Here is an 18,601-nt window from a genome sequence, read left to right as displayed (position 1 = left end):
ATGGAAAGCGATGACGATTACGAGTCCTTTTCGTTTCCAAACGACGAGCCTTCGCCTTCGCCTTCACCCAAGCACCGAAGGCTCAAACGCCTCAAGAAGTCCACGGCTGTTGCGGCTCAATCAGCGCCGGTTGAATCAGTAAGTGAACTCATTGACTTGCCCAGAGTTGACTTTGCCAGACTGGAAGCCCTAGAATCTTCGGATATCCGAGCATTTGATGATTCAAGTAAGCCACTTTCGTCTCAGACGTCTCCGCCGTCTGAGGGTTTTGATGGTCACGGGAAGGGTAAAGAATCGAACTCTGGTTTTGATAACACGCTTGTGGATGAAGATCCGAAGGAAACTAAGAAAGCATCAGAATTTGAAGAGGGGTTTGGTGATGATGGAAAGGAAAAGGAGTTGGGCTCTTGTTTTGATGATACGCGTGTGAATAGCGATCGGAAGGTAAGGAAGAGGGACTTGGAATTTGAAGAGGGTTTGAATGATGATGAGATGGAAAATAAATTAGGTTCTGGTTGTGGTGATACGCCAGTGAGAACAGATCGGAAGGAAACAAAGAGGGTATTGGAGTTTGACGACGAGATTAATGGGAGTGGAGTGGATCAAGTGGGTGAAAAGGAAGGAGAAACTTTACACATGAAAACTAGGGAAGATGGGGAGAAGGAAGTTGATGAAGGTGCGATGAATGAGAAGGAAGGGAGGAAAAAAAGACTCAAGAGTTCCAGTGAGGACCCAAAAGCCAAAACCTCGTCTTCCAACAAAAGAAGGGAAGAAAAGGTACATCTCTGATCTTTCATACGTGTTTTGATGTTTGGTCATCTTATGGGTGTGTTTGTGTTTCATGTCATTCACCAATTGTTCCGAGGCTTTTATTTTATATATTGAAAATATAAAAGAAGCTTAAAAATCACAATTACTTTATTGGCATTGAGCTCTTTCTGATCATGTTTCTTTGTTAATTGTTGATTCCTGGATTTATAGGAAAGAAAAGCTCATCTTGAGCAACTTCATGCTGAATCTCAGAGACTTTTAAGAGGTGCTTGCTTGACTCCTGTGTAATCAGCTTGGTGCTATTAAATTCTGGCAATGCATTTTATTTAATTTTTTCCACCATTTTATATATTCTATATTTATATTTTTAGAAACTAGAGGTGCAGCGTTTAAACCAGTACCACTCGTGCAAAAGCCCATATCATCGATTTTGGAAAGGATAAGACAAAGGAAGCTTGAGCTGTCAAAGAAGTGAGTTTGGTTTGTTAACTTGATTATGTGTGACTTGAGCTCCACCTTAATTAATCTTTGTTGTTTAATATGCAGGTTTTGCCAGCCAAGTAATAGTGAATCTGTCAAGGAATATGATGGCTGTTTGAAAGAGGCTGCAATAGATCATTCCAAGAGCGTAGAAACAGAAGTTGGTGACTTATCAGAGTCTGTGAAAGAGGAGAAAGTTTCAAGCGTCCTGAATGGAGAGCCTGTATCAGATGATATATGTAAGAATGGACCTGATGTCTGTGGAGAACAGAAGAGTTGTGACAATGCATGTTCACAAATGGTATGCAGCTATGGATGATAAAACTATGTTATGCAAGCATTATTTTGTACGTTTATTATCCTAGATGTGTTGTTGTATTAAAAATGTTTCTTTTTCCCTCATGGATTGCATGTGGTCACTTGCTCACACCCATGATCAACATAATAGACGCCTATGGCATTCCAGCCTTCCTTTGCCTTTCATGACCACATATCATTCCGGCTAAGGAATGGGAAATCCTTCTGTGGTTTCATGAATCCAATTTGTGAAAAATTTGACACTATAGTTGTCAGAATCATAAAATTCATGGGTTCAATATTTGTTCAATTCCATTCATTTGGAAAATGATGCGAATACAATGAGATTTGCGGTGGTGAAGTGCTCTTGTGTTGCTTAGTCTAACTGTTATTATTGGGTTCTAATTTTATCAGAGACCTCTTACCTTATCTGTTCCTTTGTGAATCGACCAAGGTTTTGTATGTATCTGCTTGGGATTCAAGCTAACTTTGTTTCATTTCAATCTGTGGGCTCAGTTTGACAGATTGATATCATCTTAAAATTTAATCATAGCAGAAATGGTTGAAGTTGATTCACAATTCATGAAATTAGAAGAATGTTTCTCAAGCGGTTAACAATTCAATAACTATGCTGACAAAGCATTTGGAAGCTTCATATTATTGACATTAAGGCGAAAAATTTCTGTTAATCACAAGTTACTGAGATGTTTTCACTTGTTATCTGATAGAAGTTCTCATATAAAGGTATCTTTTTTCATGCTGCTACAGGCTTTGGATGAGGAGTCTACACCTGTTTTTCGAGCTCCTGTTGATGATACTGAGGTTGTTCTTAATTTCCAGCTCTTTCAAAGAAAGAGTTTACAATACTTATGTTTACTCATTATTGTCCATGTATGCTCAGTTACTATGCTAATTGTAGGAACTTTTTGGTGATTGCCAAACAAGCGATAGTAAAGAGTCTAAAGATGAAGAGCCTGGTGAGCAGACTATTAGTTCTCAGGAAGAGGAAATGGGACCTTCTTGGCTAACAATGAAATTGAAGCTTGATTCCGCTCCTGATGATATGTAAGTTCTGGTTAACTTTTAGTCTGTCTGCTGCTTTGAGATGTGTTTTAGGTAGGCTGACACTGCTATCATATCTTTGGCAGTAGCTTGAAGCAAAAGTGATTTTTTTTTGACATCTTATAGAGGAGGTGCTCTCTTTTGGATGGAAATGTTTATGCTTATAATTTACATATATGATTCTTTGCCAATTTTGCAGTTCTGACAAAGAAGAAAATGACAAGGAGAACATCAATCCTCATGTTCATGAACATGCCAAAGAGTGTTCTTCCCCAAAAGGAGATCCTGTTAAAGCATTTGTTGACGAGGAGGCTGAGGAAGAAGATGATAGTGATAATGACCGAATGCGGTTCGGAGATGATGAAGAAGATGAAGATGATGGTGATGCTGAGGAACTCCGTAAGATGATAGCAACTGGGTATGTAGAAAAACCAATTGACAAGGAAGCTCGCAATGAACTTCATCAAAAGTGGCTTGAAGAAAAAGATGCAGCTGGAACTGATGATCTCTTGCGAAGGCTAAATGTTGCTTCTAAACTCAGAGAGGCGTCTTTACTTGATGAGGAGGAAGGTGAAGAGGATGTAGAGCCAATTGATGATGTTGAAGAAGATTTAGAACGACCCCAGGTTGCTCGAATGAATTCAAAGAAAGCAAAAGAAATGATTGCTCAGATGTTTACTGATAAAGATGAAGATTTCTTATCATCCGACGATGAGGAAACAGATAAGCTATTAGCTAGACGGTGTCTTTTTAACAAAGCTGTGAGTGATTTGTTAGTATTCGTTTTTGGATTCATTTTTCAAGTTATGATTATTTTCTTTTCCCATGCTAGATTTTTGGTTTTATATGATTTGGTCTATATCAATGTCTGAAATTTAGACTAATATCATAACTAAACAGGAAGAAAAGGGTAAATTAGTGTCACCAATAGAGGATGAGGAATCAAAAGAAGTTTTTGGTCTTATCAAGAAGCTAAATACTGTTCCTGAGGCTCGGAAGAAGGCAAAGCCAGCATGTAAGCTGTGAACATAAATTTGTGAATCTGAGTAGATACTAGACCAAAAACTTTAAACTCTTGTTTTGATCTTACATGATACTTTTTTTTGCAGCATTCTTTGATACAATGCTCACAGGAGGGAATAGCAACAGCTCTTCTAAGGTAATGAGGTTTACAATGGTTGGCATACAATAAGTTAATAATCTCAAGTACATAGTGTTTCATCTATCACATGTATTGGCTTTCTTGGCTTGTCAAGCTGTTCAAGAATTGTCACGCCATAGTTGAATCTTTTAGTATTTATAAAGACGTTGGCCCTTGTTTTTTTCAGCATTTTTAGGACAGAATGATTATTTGCATGAAATCAAAAATCAGCTTCTTCAGGATTTTTGTGTGCATTTTTGCATAGTCATTCTGCCATACCTGAAATCCATCGCTTTAGTTTTAGTTTTTGAACCTGAGAATGGTAGCTTTAGGATGGATATACTTTTGGTTTTAATGCTGTTCTAACAATCCTGGGATATATCCAAGCTACAAATTCAAGCTTTATTGGCCAAAATTATAATGTTGTACTAGTCCAAAGCATAAAGTTTCTGGTTAAAATTTTGCAGATATATTGTGTGTATACATTTCAGTTAAGTGAGTAGCCATTACCAGGGCATAGTTTGCAAAAATCAAACATCCATTGTTGCATATAGTTGTGTTTATTAACTTTGTACAGCCATCTTTTCAAGCTATTTCTGCTGTCCTCTTGTTTGATGATTATGGTATCCAAAAATCATGAATGTCATAGTAGTTCATTTTGTGATCTTAATGTTGCAGTCATCTTTCCTGAGTCGAGTGTCGAACCATTCTGTTTCAATTTCCTCCAAGCAAGGATCCACTGCTGTTCGATCTTTCATATTTGGACGAGATGACAGCAATAGCCGAAATTCAACATCAGTTTCAGAGGAGACATGTGATACTGTAAGTGTTTCAAATATCATTAACAACAAAATGCTCTTGATTTCATTTACTTAAAACTTCTCACTTGTACACCCACATGTAGACTACTTTTCTCTGATACCTTATTTCTCAGTTCTTGCATTTTAGCATGGTGCAGCTGGATTTCTTAAATGCACTTGCACTTTATATTCCAATTTACCCTTGAAAGATGATACCCACACTGCATAAACACTAAAGAACTTTTTGACAAATCCTTGCAATCTTCAAATGGGTGTGATAGGATACAATATATAGGTCAGTTTCAGGGGAAAACTGCAAAAAAGAAAAACTAAGGAACACCTTGGTAACCATATGCACATGTGTATACAAGTAATTTGTAAGCAAATTTTCCAGTATGCACATGTGCATAACATGCATAAAAACCAAGAAACAACTTCAATTACTTGTATGTACAATGTGCACACCGTCCAAATGAATGGTTATTAGAGTGTTTCTCATTTTCTATTTTTTGGGAGGGTTTTTCCTTAACCTCCCCCTCTCTATATATATTCACCGGTTGTTATTATTAGTTAGCTGAACGACATCCGTGTTTGCATTGATCTCATTGATTGGTTATGGCGTGCAGACATCAAGAGAAATCGAAACAAAGAAGGTTACAACCACCAGTTATTACCGCAGCTCACAATCACAAGCCAGATCTAGAAAGGTTGTTGGTGAGAGTAGCAGTAGCAGTAGCAGTAGCAGTAGTTCACTGTTTGAGATACTGAAGCGATCTTCTACGGTGCAATCCAATGATGAGAATAATGTGGTTGAGCTTAGTCAATCTGTTTTTGCTGCCTTTAAGATTCCAAAGAAGCCTGTAAAGATCCAAGGAAGAGTATAGCAAGCATCATCACATGTTCAAGATTTCTTCTAGATACACTCTCTTGTGGCCAATTGGTGGTCAGATAAGATTCTTTTACTTTGGAACTGTTATATTGCTTTATTTTATATATATATATATATATATATATATATGGTTTTTGGTACTTTCTGTTTGTTAAGGAACTTTTAGCATAAGAGTTAATGGGTTCTTTTCTCTATGACAATATTTGATTCTTCATTTCAATTGTTAATAATAAGTGGTTGTAAGTGTATACATGATGTCATGTAATTAGCTGACTGTGTATGATAAGGATCGAGAATCTTATCCGGTAAGTACAATAGAAGATTCTTACTTAGCTGACTGTGTAAAAGACACCAACAATCCATTTTGATGACTGCAAATGTTACTAGATAAGGCAAGTATAAATGGTGATCTTAGCTGCTTAGTGCTTAATAAGTAATGACCTCTTAGATATATGAACAGTTTTTTAGACTAAAGTTCTGTTGAATTATTAAGAATTGGTAGACAACTTTGTTGGTGTTATGTTTTTCTTTATGTATGTCACAACTGATACAAGCCTAGGTTTAGCGCTTTTGAAGTCTATTTAGGGGTGTTTGGGATTGCTTATAAAAACAAATTATTGACTTATTCCGGTGTGACACCGGTAACAAACGCTTTTGAGTGTTTGGATAAACAACTTATACTGATGCCATACTAGTAATAAGGAGTTTTTGAAGAAGTTAAATTATTTTGATTTATAATAAGTTGATAAGTGCTTTTATAGAAAAACATAAGTTATTTCAAGTAAGCATGGTTGTCTTATGTATCATTATGACCATTTTACATTTACATTTTTGAGTATGATATAAGATTCATGTAATTGAGACAATTTTATAGTTGTTCCAAGCAACAATCTGCTTGGATATTAATAAAATTTACATATTAAAATGTCTAAAGAATCATTCATAAAATGATATTAAGATAATTATTTGTTCAATTTTTTTAATTTAACGAATTAAATTTTTTATTTATTTATTAAGATCTTGATGAAAACTAACACACTTAGGGGCTCTTTATCAAACACTTACCCGGTAAGTGTTTACCGATAAAATTTAACTTTATTATTTATTTATTGCGTAAAATTTTAGTCCACCAAAACGTAATCGTATGTAACAATTTACTTGGTAAGCGTTTACTGTGGTAAGAGTCGTCGCTCTCAATTACCGGGTAAGACTATTGATTTTTGTCTCGCTCTTACCGGGTAAGATTTTTGATCCTTACTGTATTCATCCCATAAGGTGATTTTTGATTTTTACTATATTCATCCCGTAAGGTAATGTAACTTGGTGTTTACTTACCCGAGTAAGCATTTGGTAAACGGCCCCTTATTTTAACATAACACAAATTAAGATTTCAATTGTTGAGCAAAATAACAAACGACATATAGATTTTACATTAAAATAACATAAAATTAATACTGACATAAAATAAATTTTAGTTCGAGCTCACCCTCGTGGGATCGCGACCTCATAGTTCTTGGTCTATGAAGATGCGTTGTTAGGTGCTCCTAGAATATGACGTCCTTGATGTTTTCTTAATGACTATAAGATTTTTCTAAGATAGAATTGACCAATGATATATTAAGTTGAAATTCAACATAAGCATCTTGTCTGTAGCTCTCTGATCTATTTATAAAGTGAGGATTTGATGATAAACGGTTTAATGGTTGTGTCGGTGATGAATCAGACTCAATTTGTTACATGTATCATGTATGACAATACTCCAAGGGGGCGTTCGGTTCGTCGGAATCCGCCGAAATATGATGGAATTGGAATGGTCAATTTCATTGACCAAATTCCATTTCAATGTTTGGTTACCTATGGAATGTAATTGAATTCCAAAGATTCCCAAATCTGAGGAATTCACCATTCTTTGTCAAATCTAATGGAATTGAATTTCATTCCATCCAAAAGTGTTTAAATGACACAAATACCCTTTCTGCTCCTATGAATGGTTTGGTTTATAGTTACTTGAATTTTTTTCATCTTTCATTTTTATATATATTTCAATAAATGGTAAACATTTTTTTTCCTCATTAAATGTTAATTTTATATTGTTATTTGTATTTAAAAATATTAAAATTAAAAAAAAATATCGAAGTAAGGGTATTTTTGTCTTTTTTCATCATTCCATTCCAATTCTGTTGCAAACCAAACAGACAGATTCCAATTCATTAGATAGATTAAATTCCATTCCTTTTAACCAAACACTTGTTCAAACCTGATAACATTTTATTCCAATTCATTTGACAAATTCCATTTCTTCAGATATGTTTATTAACAATTTGTGCACCCAATTTATATTCGTCAAGATAATTTATCCGCAAGTCGAAATCATTGGGTCCATTACAATCTAACGCTCATACAAGGGTATCAATCGCTAACGATGCAGTTAAAAAGCAGTAAAAAAGGGATAAAATTTACAAATTCAATATAAAATTTATTTCGTAAGCAAAAATATTACAATTTATGATTCTAAACATTGTTATTAATTTTAAAAGTTGGAGAACAAATTAAGTTTTGTTAGATTTTTATGCATTTTAGCCGAAAATTAAAAGGCGAATGTGTATGCATTGATGGTTTAAAACTTTAGGGGCCCAAATGAACATATTTACAAAGTTTAGTGGAATAAGTGAAATAACTCAAAACTGTAGGGGCATTAAAATAAATTTACTTTTATTATCGAGTGTGCAAATAGTATCACTAGCAGGTGGGAGTAGAACTCCTAAAACCCGTTTCTAATAAGTGCTGTGCAAATTTCTAGGGTTCCAAAATCAGTAACTACGAATCTAAATTCGAACTTCCGAGCAAATGGAAAGTGCATTCGCCAGCGCTTCCGCAATTGGTGATCAACGCCAAAAGATTGAAGAATACAAGCACATTCTTTCCTCCGTGATTGCATCGAACGACATAGTACAAGCCAAAAAGTTCATTGACCACAGTTAGGGTTTTGTCTTACAGATTATGATTCAGTATGTGCAATTTGTTTTGTAGTTTTGTTGTTTTACTTAATTGAATCTTGTATTGAATTGACAGTTCTTTCGGACGATGTTCCGTTGGTAGTATCAAGACAGCTGCTACAGACATTTGCACAAGAGTTGGGGAGGTTGGAGGCTGAGAATCAAAAGGAGATCGCTCATTACACGCTTCATCAGATTCAGCCTCGAGTTGTGTCTTTCGAGGAACAGGTTTCTCACTAAATCATCTATGTATATGCTTAGTATTTTGTAGTAGAGATTAACTACATTATCTTGTAATGGTGATCGCTGAAACTACTTTTTGTACGTATAGCTTTGAGATGTGAGGTTTCTGGGGTTTGTTTCCTGAGGGTGGCAACAGAATTAGGTAAATTGCAATAGCCTCATGAAATTCAGTTACTAGCCAAGGGCACCCAGTGGAAATTTTAATATTTTTATAGGAGATTCCAGGTAAACTTTTGTGGGTGGCTGGTGCCATATAGACCGCCAGTGAATTGATGAACTTCAGTAGTATTTTATATTTGACTTATTTGTGTAAACACAAAGTCTTGGTCATAGCATTGGAATTCCTGGTTCACTTGAGTTGATAAAGTACCTAGCCATTCTATAGATTGTTCATAACAGGATGGTTCAACATGTCGGCTTTGGATTTGAGTTATCATGTTCAACAACTTTGTTCCAATCTGCCTGTTTTTATAGGTTTATCATTTTTTATCTCTGATATGGAAGATTTAGTGTTTTTCAACTTTCCAAGAAGGCAAGACTTCACATGCTTATATATAGATTTCTGTCTAACAATAAGTCACAAGGATTCTTTTGAGGGAATGAATTACAACAATTCTGTCAATAGAACTCTGTATGTCATCCCAAGATGGTGCTAGCATCTCTAGAATTATGCACTAAGCTAGTCTCTTTAGGCTCTATAAGATGCAGTACTTTAGTGGTTTCAACACTGATAGAATGATCACTTGAGAATTCTATAATTCACTTTATATTTACACATGAGTTTCATATGGATCCTGCAACTTGCAGGTTCTTGTTATCAGAGAGAAGCTTGCAGAGTTGTATGAGTCTGAACAGTTATGGTCAAAAGCGGCACAGATGCTCAGTGGCATTGATCTTGACTCTGGAATGAGGTAGGGAGAATGAAGGTCCTGTTTAATTATTTACTGTATGAAATCATGCTGCAAATTTTCTGTCACAGGGGCAATATTTATAAAATGAAACGAACTCCAAACCCTGTTCATTATTAGAATAGAAAAAATAGCCAAAGCTTTGACCATTAACGTAAAGCCTATTAGATCAATTGAGGTACTCATGGATTCTGTTCAAGTTACTTTTTTCTTGTCATGCTCTCTCCCCCACATGTTTGGCAATCGTATTCTTAGGCATTCCCTGCAAATGGCATATTCACATTCAACTCTGGTTAATCTGGAAAACGGAATAGTGCTTCGATAATAGTGGTGGGAATCTCTGATAAGTTGAAGATGATGCTTCAACATGCCAACATTTAATTGCGGCACATTATGGCAATGCAGACTTTCACATTACTTCTGTGAACGAGCAGTGTGACTTATCATATTAAAATGAACAAGATCTAATGATTGTATATATAGCTTGCACTTGTAAACTTTTATCTAAAAAGACCATACTAACTGTGACATGAACATATCAGAAAAGTAAAAGAGGAACTAGAAATATAGAGAATTGTGGTGTGTGGAGATGTGCTGGTGCTTTTGGGTGCCCGGTCTGATGTGGAGATTAATATGATAATGAAATCAACTGCTTTGGAAGAGAGAGCATACGAGGAACAACCAAAAGTCCCCAAACCCATGTCTCATCTTCTATTGTATGTCTGTCTTCAATTTACCATGGAATTTTCTTCTCTACTATTCTTAATGTTTATAAAGTGGCAATTTTTGGAAGTTCAGTGATATTAGTTTAGTCCAGTTGGTGACACTTTCATATTTTGTGCTTTGGTTTTTATGTTTTTCTTGCCTTTTCATGCTTGTCAACATATATTAGGGACCCCCTCTAATATAGACTAATTTATGCCAATTTCATCTTTGCAGAGTGATTGATGACAAGTTCAGGTTGACAAAATGTGTGCAAATTGCTCGACTATACCTCGAGGTATCATTTACCTAACAGGAAAAAGTGTTCCTCTCGTCTATTGATTGAGAATGTCAATTTCATCTTTAAATATATGTTAATGTGAAGCAATAGATCATTTTTAGTTGTGCGATTGTGTCAATGGTCTTGATTTTTTTTTGAATTACATTGTTGCTGTTTGTTGTGAATAGTTATCATCTTTGTGGAACCGTAAGTTAAAGTAATCCTGATAGTTACAGCCTTAAAGGTGGATGGAGGCTATTTCAACAATGTTTTAACCACTATTGAACTGGGACGTCATGCATATATGCATAGAGATTCCAAATGATGATAATTAATGGCAGCGCTTCTGCTATAAAAAAATGGTGCAAATCTTTTTCTTGATGATCTTTTTGCATGCTTAGACATCTATATGAACATTAGGCAGTGTATATCCCACCTGAATAGTGGTGTAATTACTCCATGCCCAAATTCATAGGCTATTTTTGGTTTTTGAGAATCGGCTGCAATTTGTTATGGCATTTGACCATTGGTTCTTTAGCTTCAGGTCGTTTTGATAGGGTGTGCCATTTCTTTTTTAGTTTGTTCATGATGTAACATGGTGATGAAATCACTGATGTGCACAATTTCAGTGACATGATTGAAAATGTTTCTTTAATCTAGATATAGTGCCACCTAACGAACTTTGGTGAGTCTTTTTCCCACAATGGACTTGATACATTCGGGCGTGGTGATGCACCTGGACATGGGACTTGTGGTCTAGGTATGTATGTATTTCATGCGATGAAAGGGTGCATTACATGCCTGGAGTGAAAAATTTGGCAGTAGGAGATTTTATTGTTCTAGTTGACTATACAATAACATTAGATTAGTAGTAGCTTACAGTATCTCTACTTCTTGCGCAGTCTCCTTGTCAATTTTAGTGTATATGAAATTGAGGGATGGCTGTGTTAATGTAGGCCCTGTTAAGATGATAGGTAATTTCCCACAATTCATGATGTAGTTTGGTAGGTTATCTATATCAAAAGGAAAGTGAGTGCTCATACATGCATTTTGTTCCTCAAACTTGCTTCTGCCATCACAATTCCATTATTATCGAACATCAGTTGTCATCTTGACACAAAGGTAAGGTTGCTTATGTTTGAATTACATGAGTATTCTCTCTGCTTGCTTGGGGGTAAGGTTGCATAGTCTGGACTTCCATGAATCCTACATTGGTAGACTGTCTGTGCACTTCCATCAATTTTGCAAACAGCCTGCTGCTTAAGCCTTATTATTAGGTTTTTTTGGGTGCACATTTGTTCTTTCATAGCTAATAACGACTGCTTAGGCCTGCTTTCATCTTTGTTGCTTGTCTTATTGCAGATTATTAGTGGATTTATTATGTGACTGAATTTTGACAGGATGACGATGCTGTGAATGCAGAGGCTTTTATTAACAAAGCTTCATTTTTGGTTAGCAACAGTCAGCATGAAGTATTGAATTTACAATACAAGGTTGGGACCACTTGAAGTTTGGTTTAACTTAAGCTTTCAATGGATTATGTGTCTGCATTATGTTAAATTAACACTTGATTATTTTTTCTTTTCTTTCTCTTTTTCTGTAAGGTTTGTTATGCAAGGATACTAGATCTAAAAAGGAAGTTCTTGGAAGCTGCGCTTCGCTATTATGACATTTCACAAATTGAAAAGCGGCAAATTGGAGATGAGTAAGCATTCTAGTAAACTTGACTTTGCGATTGCAGTTCTACATGAGTCTCTGTTGCTACATCTCTCTCATTTATGTATTTATATATGCGTGTTTTTCTTGTTTTGCTTTTAAGACCTTGCAACCCATTGAACTGTTAGCATTTTTCGAATGACAAATCGACTATGTACAATTTGTTTTGCTTATATTGGAATTTATGCAACCATTGTTACAGCCATTGCCAAATTTGTTTTGCCACAAAAAAATTAGTAATGACATGGTATGTTTGTTGGGATGCGTCTGAGCCAAATCGGTTTTGTACCAAATTCAGCCAAGCTATTAGCTATATCCATGTAATTTTTTTAACTTTGATAAACTGGGTGCACACCTGGTGATTGTCTGGCCACACCTGCACCTTGTGGCAGTGGCACCAAGTGTGGATGCAGCAGTAACTTTGTGCTTCATAGGCAGCAACCACATCTTATCCCCAAGCACACTTTTTTTGATTTACTTTTACCCCTGGTGGTTGTGCTCTTTTGTCTGAATACAGGTTCTGGTCTCAACATACAATTAGCTCCAGCAACGAAGTAGGATCAATATTCTTTTCTGGATACATGATATAATGTAGCATTAGGGATAGCCTGGAGATGGAATTGCATAAATAATTACATGTCAACATAGTTTTTGTATAACTATAATATTTATCTTTCAATTAAGAAGCATCAATTGCAATAAACTGTTCTGCTCATCTTCTTCATCCATACTTCAGAACAGGAATGTCCAAATGTACAGTTATATTTGTTTCTTCCATTGACAATTGACTCATGGGTCCTTAATCTGTCACAGAGTGATTGATGAAGATGCACTAGAGCAGGCCCTAGCTGCTGCAGTGACTTGCACAATTTTGGCTGCTGCTGGTCCTCAACGTTCTCGTGTTCTTGCAACTTTGTACAAAGTAAATACTTTTGCTTGAAGGCATCTGGTTACTAATTCATCCTTTTCGCATCTTTACAACTCTAGTGATTTTTGTGTCAATGATATGGCATAATGTGCAGTTGGCACTAGGCAGCTCTTATATATTTTTTGCTTCGTTTGCTTTTCAATTATGCCATTAACTTACTGTCATGTGATTCTACAAGGAATTTTGCATTTTGCTTTTCTTTGGCCTCCCTTTCGGAATATGATAGTTCGACACAATTTTGACTATTTTCTATTACAGGTTTCTGAAAGCATATTGAGTTTTTTAAATCATGTTAAAAATTTTCGTCATGTTTCTGATGGCTACTGTTCTCTTTATAGAGAGAAGGGAAATGTGGCCATCTGCACCTTGTTGGAGACATGTGATCTTGGTCGATACTGGTGTTTTGAATAGTTTTTATGTCACTCTATTGTCAAATGCTAACACACCTATTTATTTATTCTCTTAAAGGATGAACGATGCTCAAGGTTAAAGATTTATCCGATTTTGCAAAAGGTATTATCTCTGATCCAAAAATCAAATTCATTACAAGTTCTTTTTGTATATGGATGAAGCTTATGCTTAAAGATTGTTATACTTCAATGGTGCATGCTAGTTATCATGGTTTTTGAGTTTTTCAGGTGTATTTAGAGAGAATTTTAAGGAAACCTGAGATAGATGCATTTTCTGAAGAACTGAAAGCACATCAGGTACCATTACAGCCTTTATTGTGCGATTGGAATTCAGATAGGACAGGACACAATGAAACAGTATAGGATAGAACAACTGTTCAGCGTTTGATAAGACAGAACTTGACAGAACATAAACAAATAAAATGACCAATTTACCCCTAATGAGTTGTGTATATATATTTATGTAATTTATTAAACTATAATAAAAATAAATATTTTTTGTAACTAATATATCATTAGAAAGTTTTCGTCAAGACGATTAAAATGACGTCAAAATAAAAAGTTCATGTGGTTTCCAATTTTATTTTATACCTTTCCAATATATTTTTTTTATCATCAATATTTAATAAATTACATAAATTCATCAAAATATAGAATCCGTATAAAAAATAATATTTTGAAGACAGTAAAGTGAGTTTAAAGAGCAAAAAATACAATAATTAAATTTAAATAATGAATGAAATGTAAAGAGGGAGGCATATTTGATGTTTTAGAAGAGAATTAGGTGTCATTTTGAGGTCATGTTGGTCAAACTTAGGTCTATTCTACCTTGTTCCATGGGGTGGGGGTGGGACATGCCTTTTCTACTTTGTTTCTGTTTGTTTTACATAAAAGTCCTGCCAAATGTGGAACAATGATCCCTGTTCTATCCTGTCCAGTGTACCAAACGCACCCTTAGTGATCAACCTTCTTCTTAATTGTTATAGGCTGTTGCTATATTTGATCTATTACATTCGTTTCTTCAACAGAAAGCCCTTTTACCGGACAATTTTACCGTGCTTGATCGTGCAATGATCGAACATAATCTCTTGAGCGCAAGCAAACTCTATACAAACATAAGGTATACGAATATTGTTGCTTTTCATTAAGTCTCCATTTGTTTAAAGAAGTTGCTTAAGGCATATATGTTTTTTTTCATGATCTTTTTTGTGATTATCAGTGCCATGCGTGATGTGTGTTGGGAAAAACATATTTGCTGAATAGATTAAACACAAGCTTTCTGGTTTTCTAGTTGCACGTATAAAGTGCCATGTAAACACATTTTGATGTGTTTGACAAGGGAAAGGAAGATTGTAAGCAACAAAGGAATCAGTTTTAACAAATTCACAACAAACACTTTGATATCAAGTTACTTTCAGTAATTCCGTAGATAGTTAAGAATGTTCCAAAAATTGACAAGTTTGTAAGGGTAGTAGTATCATGTCATTTGTTTATCTTGTTAAACCAAAATTGAGGAATTGGTAAACATTATCTTTCTAGGGAAAGAAGCAATCTTTAGGTTCATTCTTCGTTCTATTTTCCTCCATTCTCCATTTTCTGGTCCCATATTTATTTCTCCTCTCACCATGTATCTGGGAGTGACTGGGCCACACAGTTGCATATCTGTTTATTCTTTTACTATCTTAATAGGATTCACAATGAACATGGCAAACAGCTGAAACAAATCTGTTTGTATGCCAAATTTGGTAATATTGAAGTTCTCTTTTTGCATTTTTTTGAAAAACATTGTTGCAATTTTGTTTGATAATGAAATCAAACTGTTTTTAGCAAGACTATTTTATCATCATAAGCATAAGATAGAAAATTTAGTACATTTTTTTCAAATAGTTTATGTAATTTGTTTTGAATTTCTTGTTACAATTTTCTTTTATAAATGCTCATCAGTCGTTGTCACGTCCATGCGATCATCATCCAGCTCATTGCAATCATTATTTCCACCTTGTGGGCTCAGTCATAGTCAATGGCAACATCATCCAACCCTTCACCATTAACACCCACAATATGAGAAGATAATAAAAAATCCAATCATTGCATCGTGTTTGTTTCATATATCATCGGTGTGAATATTAATAAAAGATATAAACTAATAATAAGATGAAATGTGTTTCATATGTATTATCGTTGTGAAATATAGTTGAGAAGATGATGTAGGCCATATAATGGTAGGGTGATGTTGGATGTCACAGATTGGGATAGGGGGAGGTGGATAAGGGACATGTAGGGAGGGAGGGAAGGTGGCAAGAGAAAAAAAGGAGATGATGTGGCAATACCTTGAAGTAAATGGAAGTAAAGGATATAAATTATGATCGTTGGTTTTGGAACCTCAATATCATCAAATCAAAAGTCAATATGTTTGTATTTTATTTTTAAGACTGTTGTGCAAATGTAGCAAATGTAGCAAAGGTTCCAACTCCAGTTTTTCTACCTGGTCTAGACTTCTGCGAAACGTAAGCATTGCCAAAAGATATCTTAATGTTCAAATTTATGTTCACATATGAGCCAGCTGTTTCTCACTTCCTTAAATTAGTCATTTTACAACTATAGCTAACTACCACTTTTGTTTTTGAAATAGCTTTGATGAGCTGGGCACACTGCTGGGCATTGCGCCTCACAAGGTATGCTTTCATCCCCACAATAATGTTTTCTTTGAATTAGCTGCTACATTTGTATGACTTGCCATTTTATGAAGTATGAACCTGTATGTATGACTTGGTTACACTGTCTGACTCTTCTAGGATGTTAGTATTTTACATGTTTATCAGGAATTTAAAATATTTTAAATTATATCCTGTTCATTCCAAGATAGGCGTCCAATTTACGGTGCATGTAGCAATGGCTGTTAAACTCGAGTACTTCAGATCATTTGGCACTAAATGGGAATCTTGTTTCACATTTTTTTTCTTCTTTTCCTATTTCTTTTTTTTTTTACACAATGAGTTGTTTCTCTCACATGCCTACATATAGACAATTGGCTGTTAAATCTTAAGGTGAAGATATGGATGTGTAGCAAATCTGTCTACATCTGATATGAAAAGTGGCATCATTAATATACTGATAAATCGACATGCTTTTTGATGGTATTCTCTGCATTTCTAGACACAAGCTTGTGCATTCACTAATGCACTTGCCATGCATATTCCAACCTTTTTCATTAACGTTACATATATGTTCTTGTCCCTCCGGTTGCCTGGCTCCCACAATGTCTCTGACCTAAGCATTTGATCCTAGCATCTTCTTGATGTGGGAATTCTTTTTATTTCTATTTTTTTGTGTTTTTTTAATTATTATTAAGCATATGGTAAATGGTACTTTTTTGTATGCTCTTTGCAGGCAGAAAAAATTGCGTCAAGAATGATTTGTGAAGATAGAATGAGGGGGTCTATAGATCAAGTATGTGTAGTATTTAGTTTCTTGCATATTCCCTTTCCATTAATCTTTTTACTAGAAGATAGTAACTTAGTTTACAACACTTTGGTGGACATTGACTGTTCCGTTTGCACTATGAAATACCTGTTCACCATAAACAGATTATTTTGCTCAACCAATAAAGTATCATCTACGCTCATTATTCACCAAACAGTAAGGTGAAAGTAGCCAAAGCTGGTGCACTGCTCCTTAAGAGCCAATGAAACCAAACCTTGATTTTGTTAAAACTGAACTAAGAGAATGTAAATACTGAAACGATTTAATGGAATTAGAAAATCCTAATGAAATTGGAGTTCAAATTGGTCTTGAATTCAAACAGTTGGACATGGAAATTAGGCCAGGAATGGGTCTAAAATCTTCAACCTTGAAGTCTTATTTTCTAACTTGATAATTGCTTTTTTTAGAGAGTATCCCCTCTAAATTGATCATTGCTTTTTATTTGTAGCAGTTCACTTTCGATAGGCATCCTTCTATAAATGTTAAAGCCTCTACCTTTTTTGTTTTCCTGCATACGATTCACCTTATTGTAATTAAAAATAAACACTTATGTACTATACTCCTTGTGATAGTAGCAATGACTTGTACTTGGTTTATAAGAAATTCGAATATTCATTAAATGTCTAGAACACCTTTCAAGTTTCAACAAAATTGGAGGAACTTTGTGGACTAAAAAACAATTCCATCCATTATTTGCAACGATGACGATGGGCAAATAGGTAATTTTAGCATTAAGCTCAGCCAGAAAATAACGGTTGCAATTTTCTTGTGAATTTGAAAGTGGGAATTTGTTGCAATTTTAATGCAACGAAAAATATCAAGAAACTTATGTTTTGTTCAAATGTAACATATGATTCATGTTGTGGTTTCCATATTATCAGGTGGAGGCAGTTATTCATTTCGAGGATGATAACGAAGAACTCCAGCAATGGGATCAACAGGTGATTGATTATTGTTTTGCCCATTTTGTTGAATCGCTAAGCAACATATGATGGGAAATTATGTTGGTAACTCATAATTTTCCAACCGAAATTTGCATCAAAATGGAACCAACTTTGGGTTGAATCGATATTTCCAAAAGGAAAATTGCATCAAAATGGAACCAACTCTTTTAACCGGTTAAAATATTTGTTTCAAACAATTCTCTCTTCTAAATCAATATCGCTTGGTGTGTTTGTTGCAGATTTTTGGCCTTTGTCAAGCTTTGAACGACGTTCTTGATAGCATGGCCAAGAAGGGATTGGCTATTCCCGTCTAACTCATCAACGTTTATTGATCGGTAAACAGTCGTTTTGTAATTATTTTCGTTTTTGAAGGATGATGATCGGTTTAGATATAGGCCCCTGTTTACAACGATAGACTTGTTCGAATCTCATACCAATAGATTTGGCATTTGACATTGTTTTGCTGCTATACTTTTCTTGAAAAACTGCATTGGGTCTTAGTGTTGTATGCTCTTTCCACATGATTTAAAGTATGCTTTTTTGATGTGTTC

At 35.0% G+C, this 18,601-nt stretch overlaps 2 protein-coding genes across 2 annotated transcripts; both read left to right on the top strand.

Annotated features, from left to right (window-relative positions):
- On the top strand, window positions 1-5,435 carry LOC112510896 (dentin matrix acidic phosphoprotein 1). The gene is made up of 11 exons (XM_025116249.1): window positions 1-777; window positions 982-1,036; window positions 1,143-1,242; window positions 1,318-1,552; window positions 2,317-2,370; window positions 2,468-2,613; window positions 2,810-3,371; window positions 3,511-3,625; window positions 3,720-3,769; window positions 4,430-4,573; window positions 5,178-5,435. The coding sequence occupies exons 1-11, from the start codon at window positions 1-3 to the stop codon at window positions 5,433-5,435; spliced, it is 2,496 nt and encodes an 831-aa protein (XP_024972017.1).
- Window positions 5,436-8,182: 2,747 nt separating this feature from the next.
- LOC112511184 (COP9 signalosome complex subunit 4) lies at window positions 8,183-18,601 on the top strand. Its single transcript, XM_025116693.1, has 14 exons — window positions 8,183-8,417; window positions 8,513-8,664; window positions 9,487-9,590; window positions 10,527-10,587; window positions 11,970-12,062; window positions 12,174-12,274; window positions 13,099-13,207; window positions 13,682-13,726; window positions 13,852-13,920; window positions 14,652-14,743; window positions 16,256-16,298; window positions 17,014-17,073; window positions 17,988-18,047; window positions 18,290-18,601. The coding sequence occupies exons 1-14, from the start codon at window positions 8,288-8,290 to the stop codon at window positions 18,362-18,364; spliced, it is 1,194 nt and encodes a 397-aa protein (XP_024972461.1). The 5' UTR covers window positions 8,183-8,287; the 3' UTR covers window positions 18,365-18,601.

This window comes from Cynara cardunculus, assembly GCF_001531365.2.
Source record: "Cynara cardunculus var. scolymus isolate 2C chromosome LG 4, CcrdV1, whole genome shotgun sequence".
In the NCBI taxonomy this organism is placed as follows: domain Eukaryota; kingdom Viridiplantae; phylum Streptophyta; class Magnoliopsida; order Asterales; family Asteraceae; genus Cynara; species Cynara cardunculus.
This window is presented reverse-complemented; position numbering and strand designations above follow the sequence as displayed.

Excerpts from the sequence above, each read along its gene's own strand:
- LOC112510896 (XM_025116249.1), top strand. The coding sequence starts at position 1 with ATGGAAAGCGATGACGATTACGAGTCCTTTTCGTTTCCAAACGACGAG. Across the intron at positions 3,626-3,719 it reads GAAGAAGGCAAAGCCAGCAT|CATTCTTTGATACAATGCTC; the intron begins GTAAGCTGTGAA and ends TTTTTTTTGCAG. Across the intron at positions 3,770-4,429 it reads ATAGCAACAGCTCTTCTAAG|TCATCTTTCCTGAGTCGAGT; the intron begins GTAATGAGGTTT and ends TTAATGTTGCAG.
- LOC112511184 (XM_025116693.1), top strand. The coding sequence starts at position 8,288 with ATGGAAAGTGCATTCGCCAGCGCTTCCGCAATTGGTGATCAACGCCAA. Across the intron at positions 16,299-17,013 it reads TGGGCATTGCGCCTCACAAG|GCAGAAAAAATTGCGTCAAG; the intron begins GTATGCTTTCAT and ends TGCTCTTTGCAG. Across the intron at positions 17,074-17,987 it reads TGAGGGGGTCTATAGATCAA|GTGGAGGCAGTTATTCATTT; the intron begins GTATGTGTAGTA and ends CCATATTATCAG.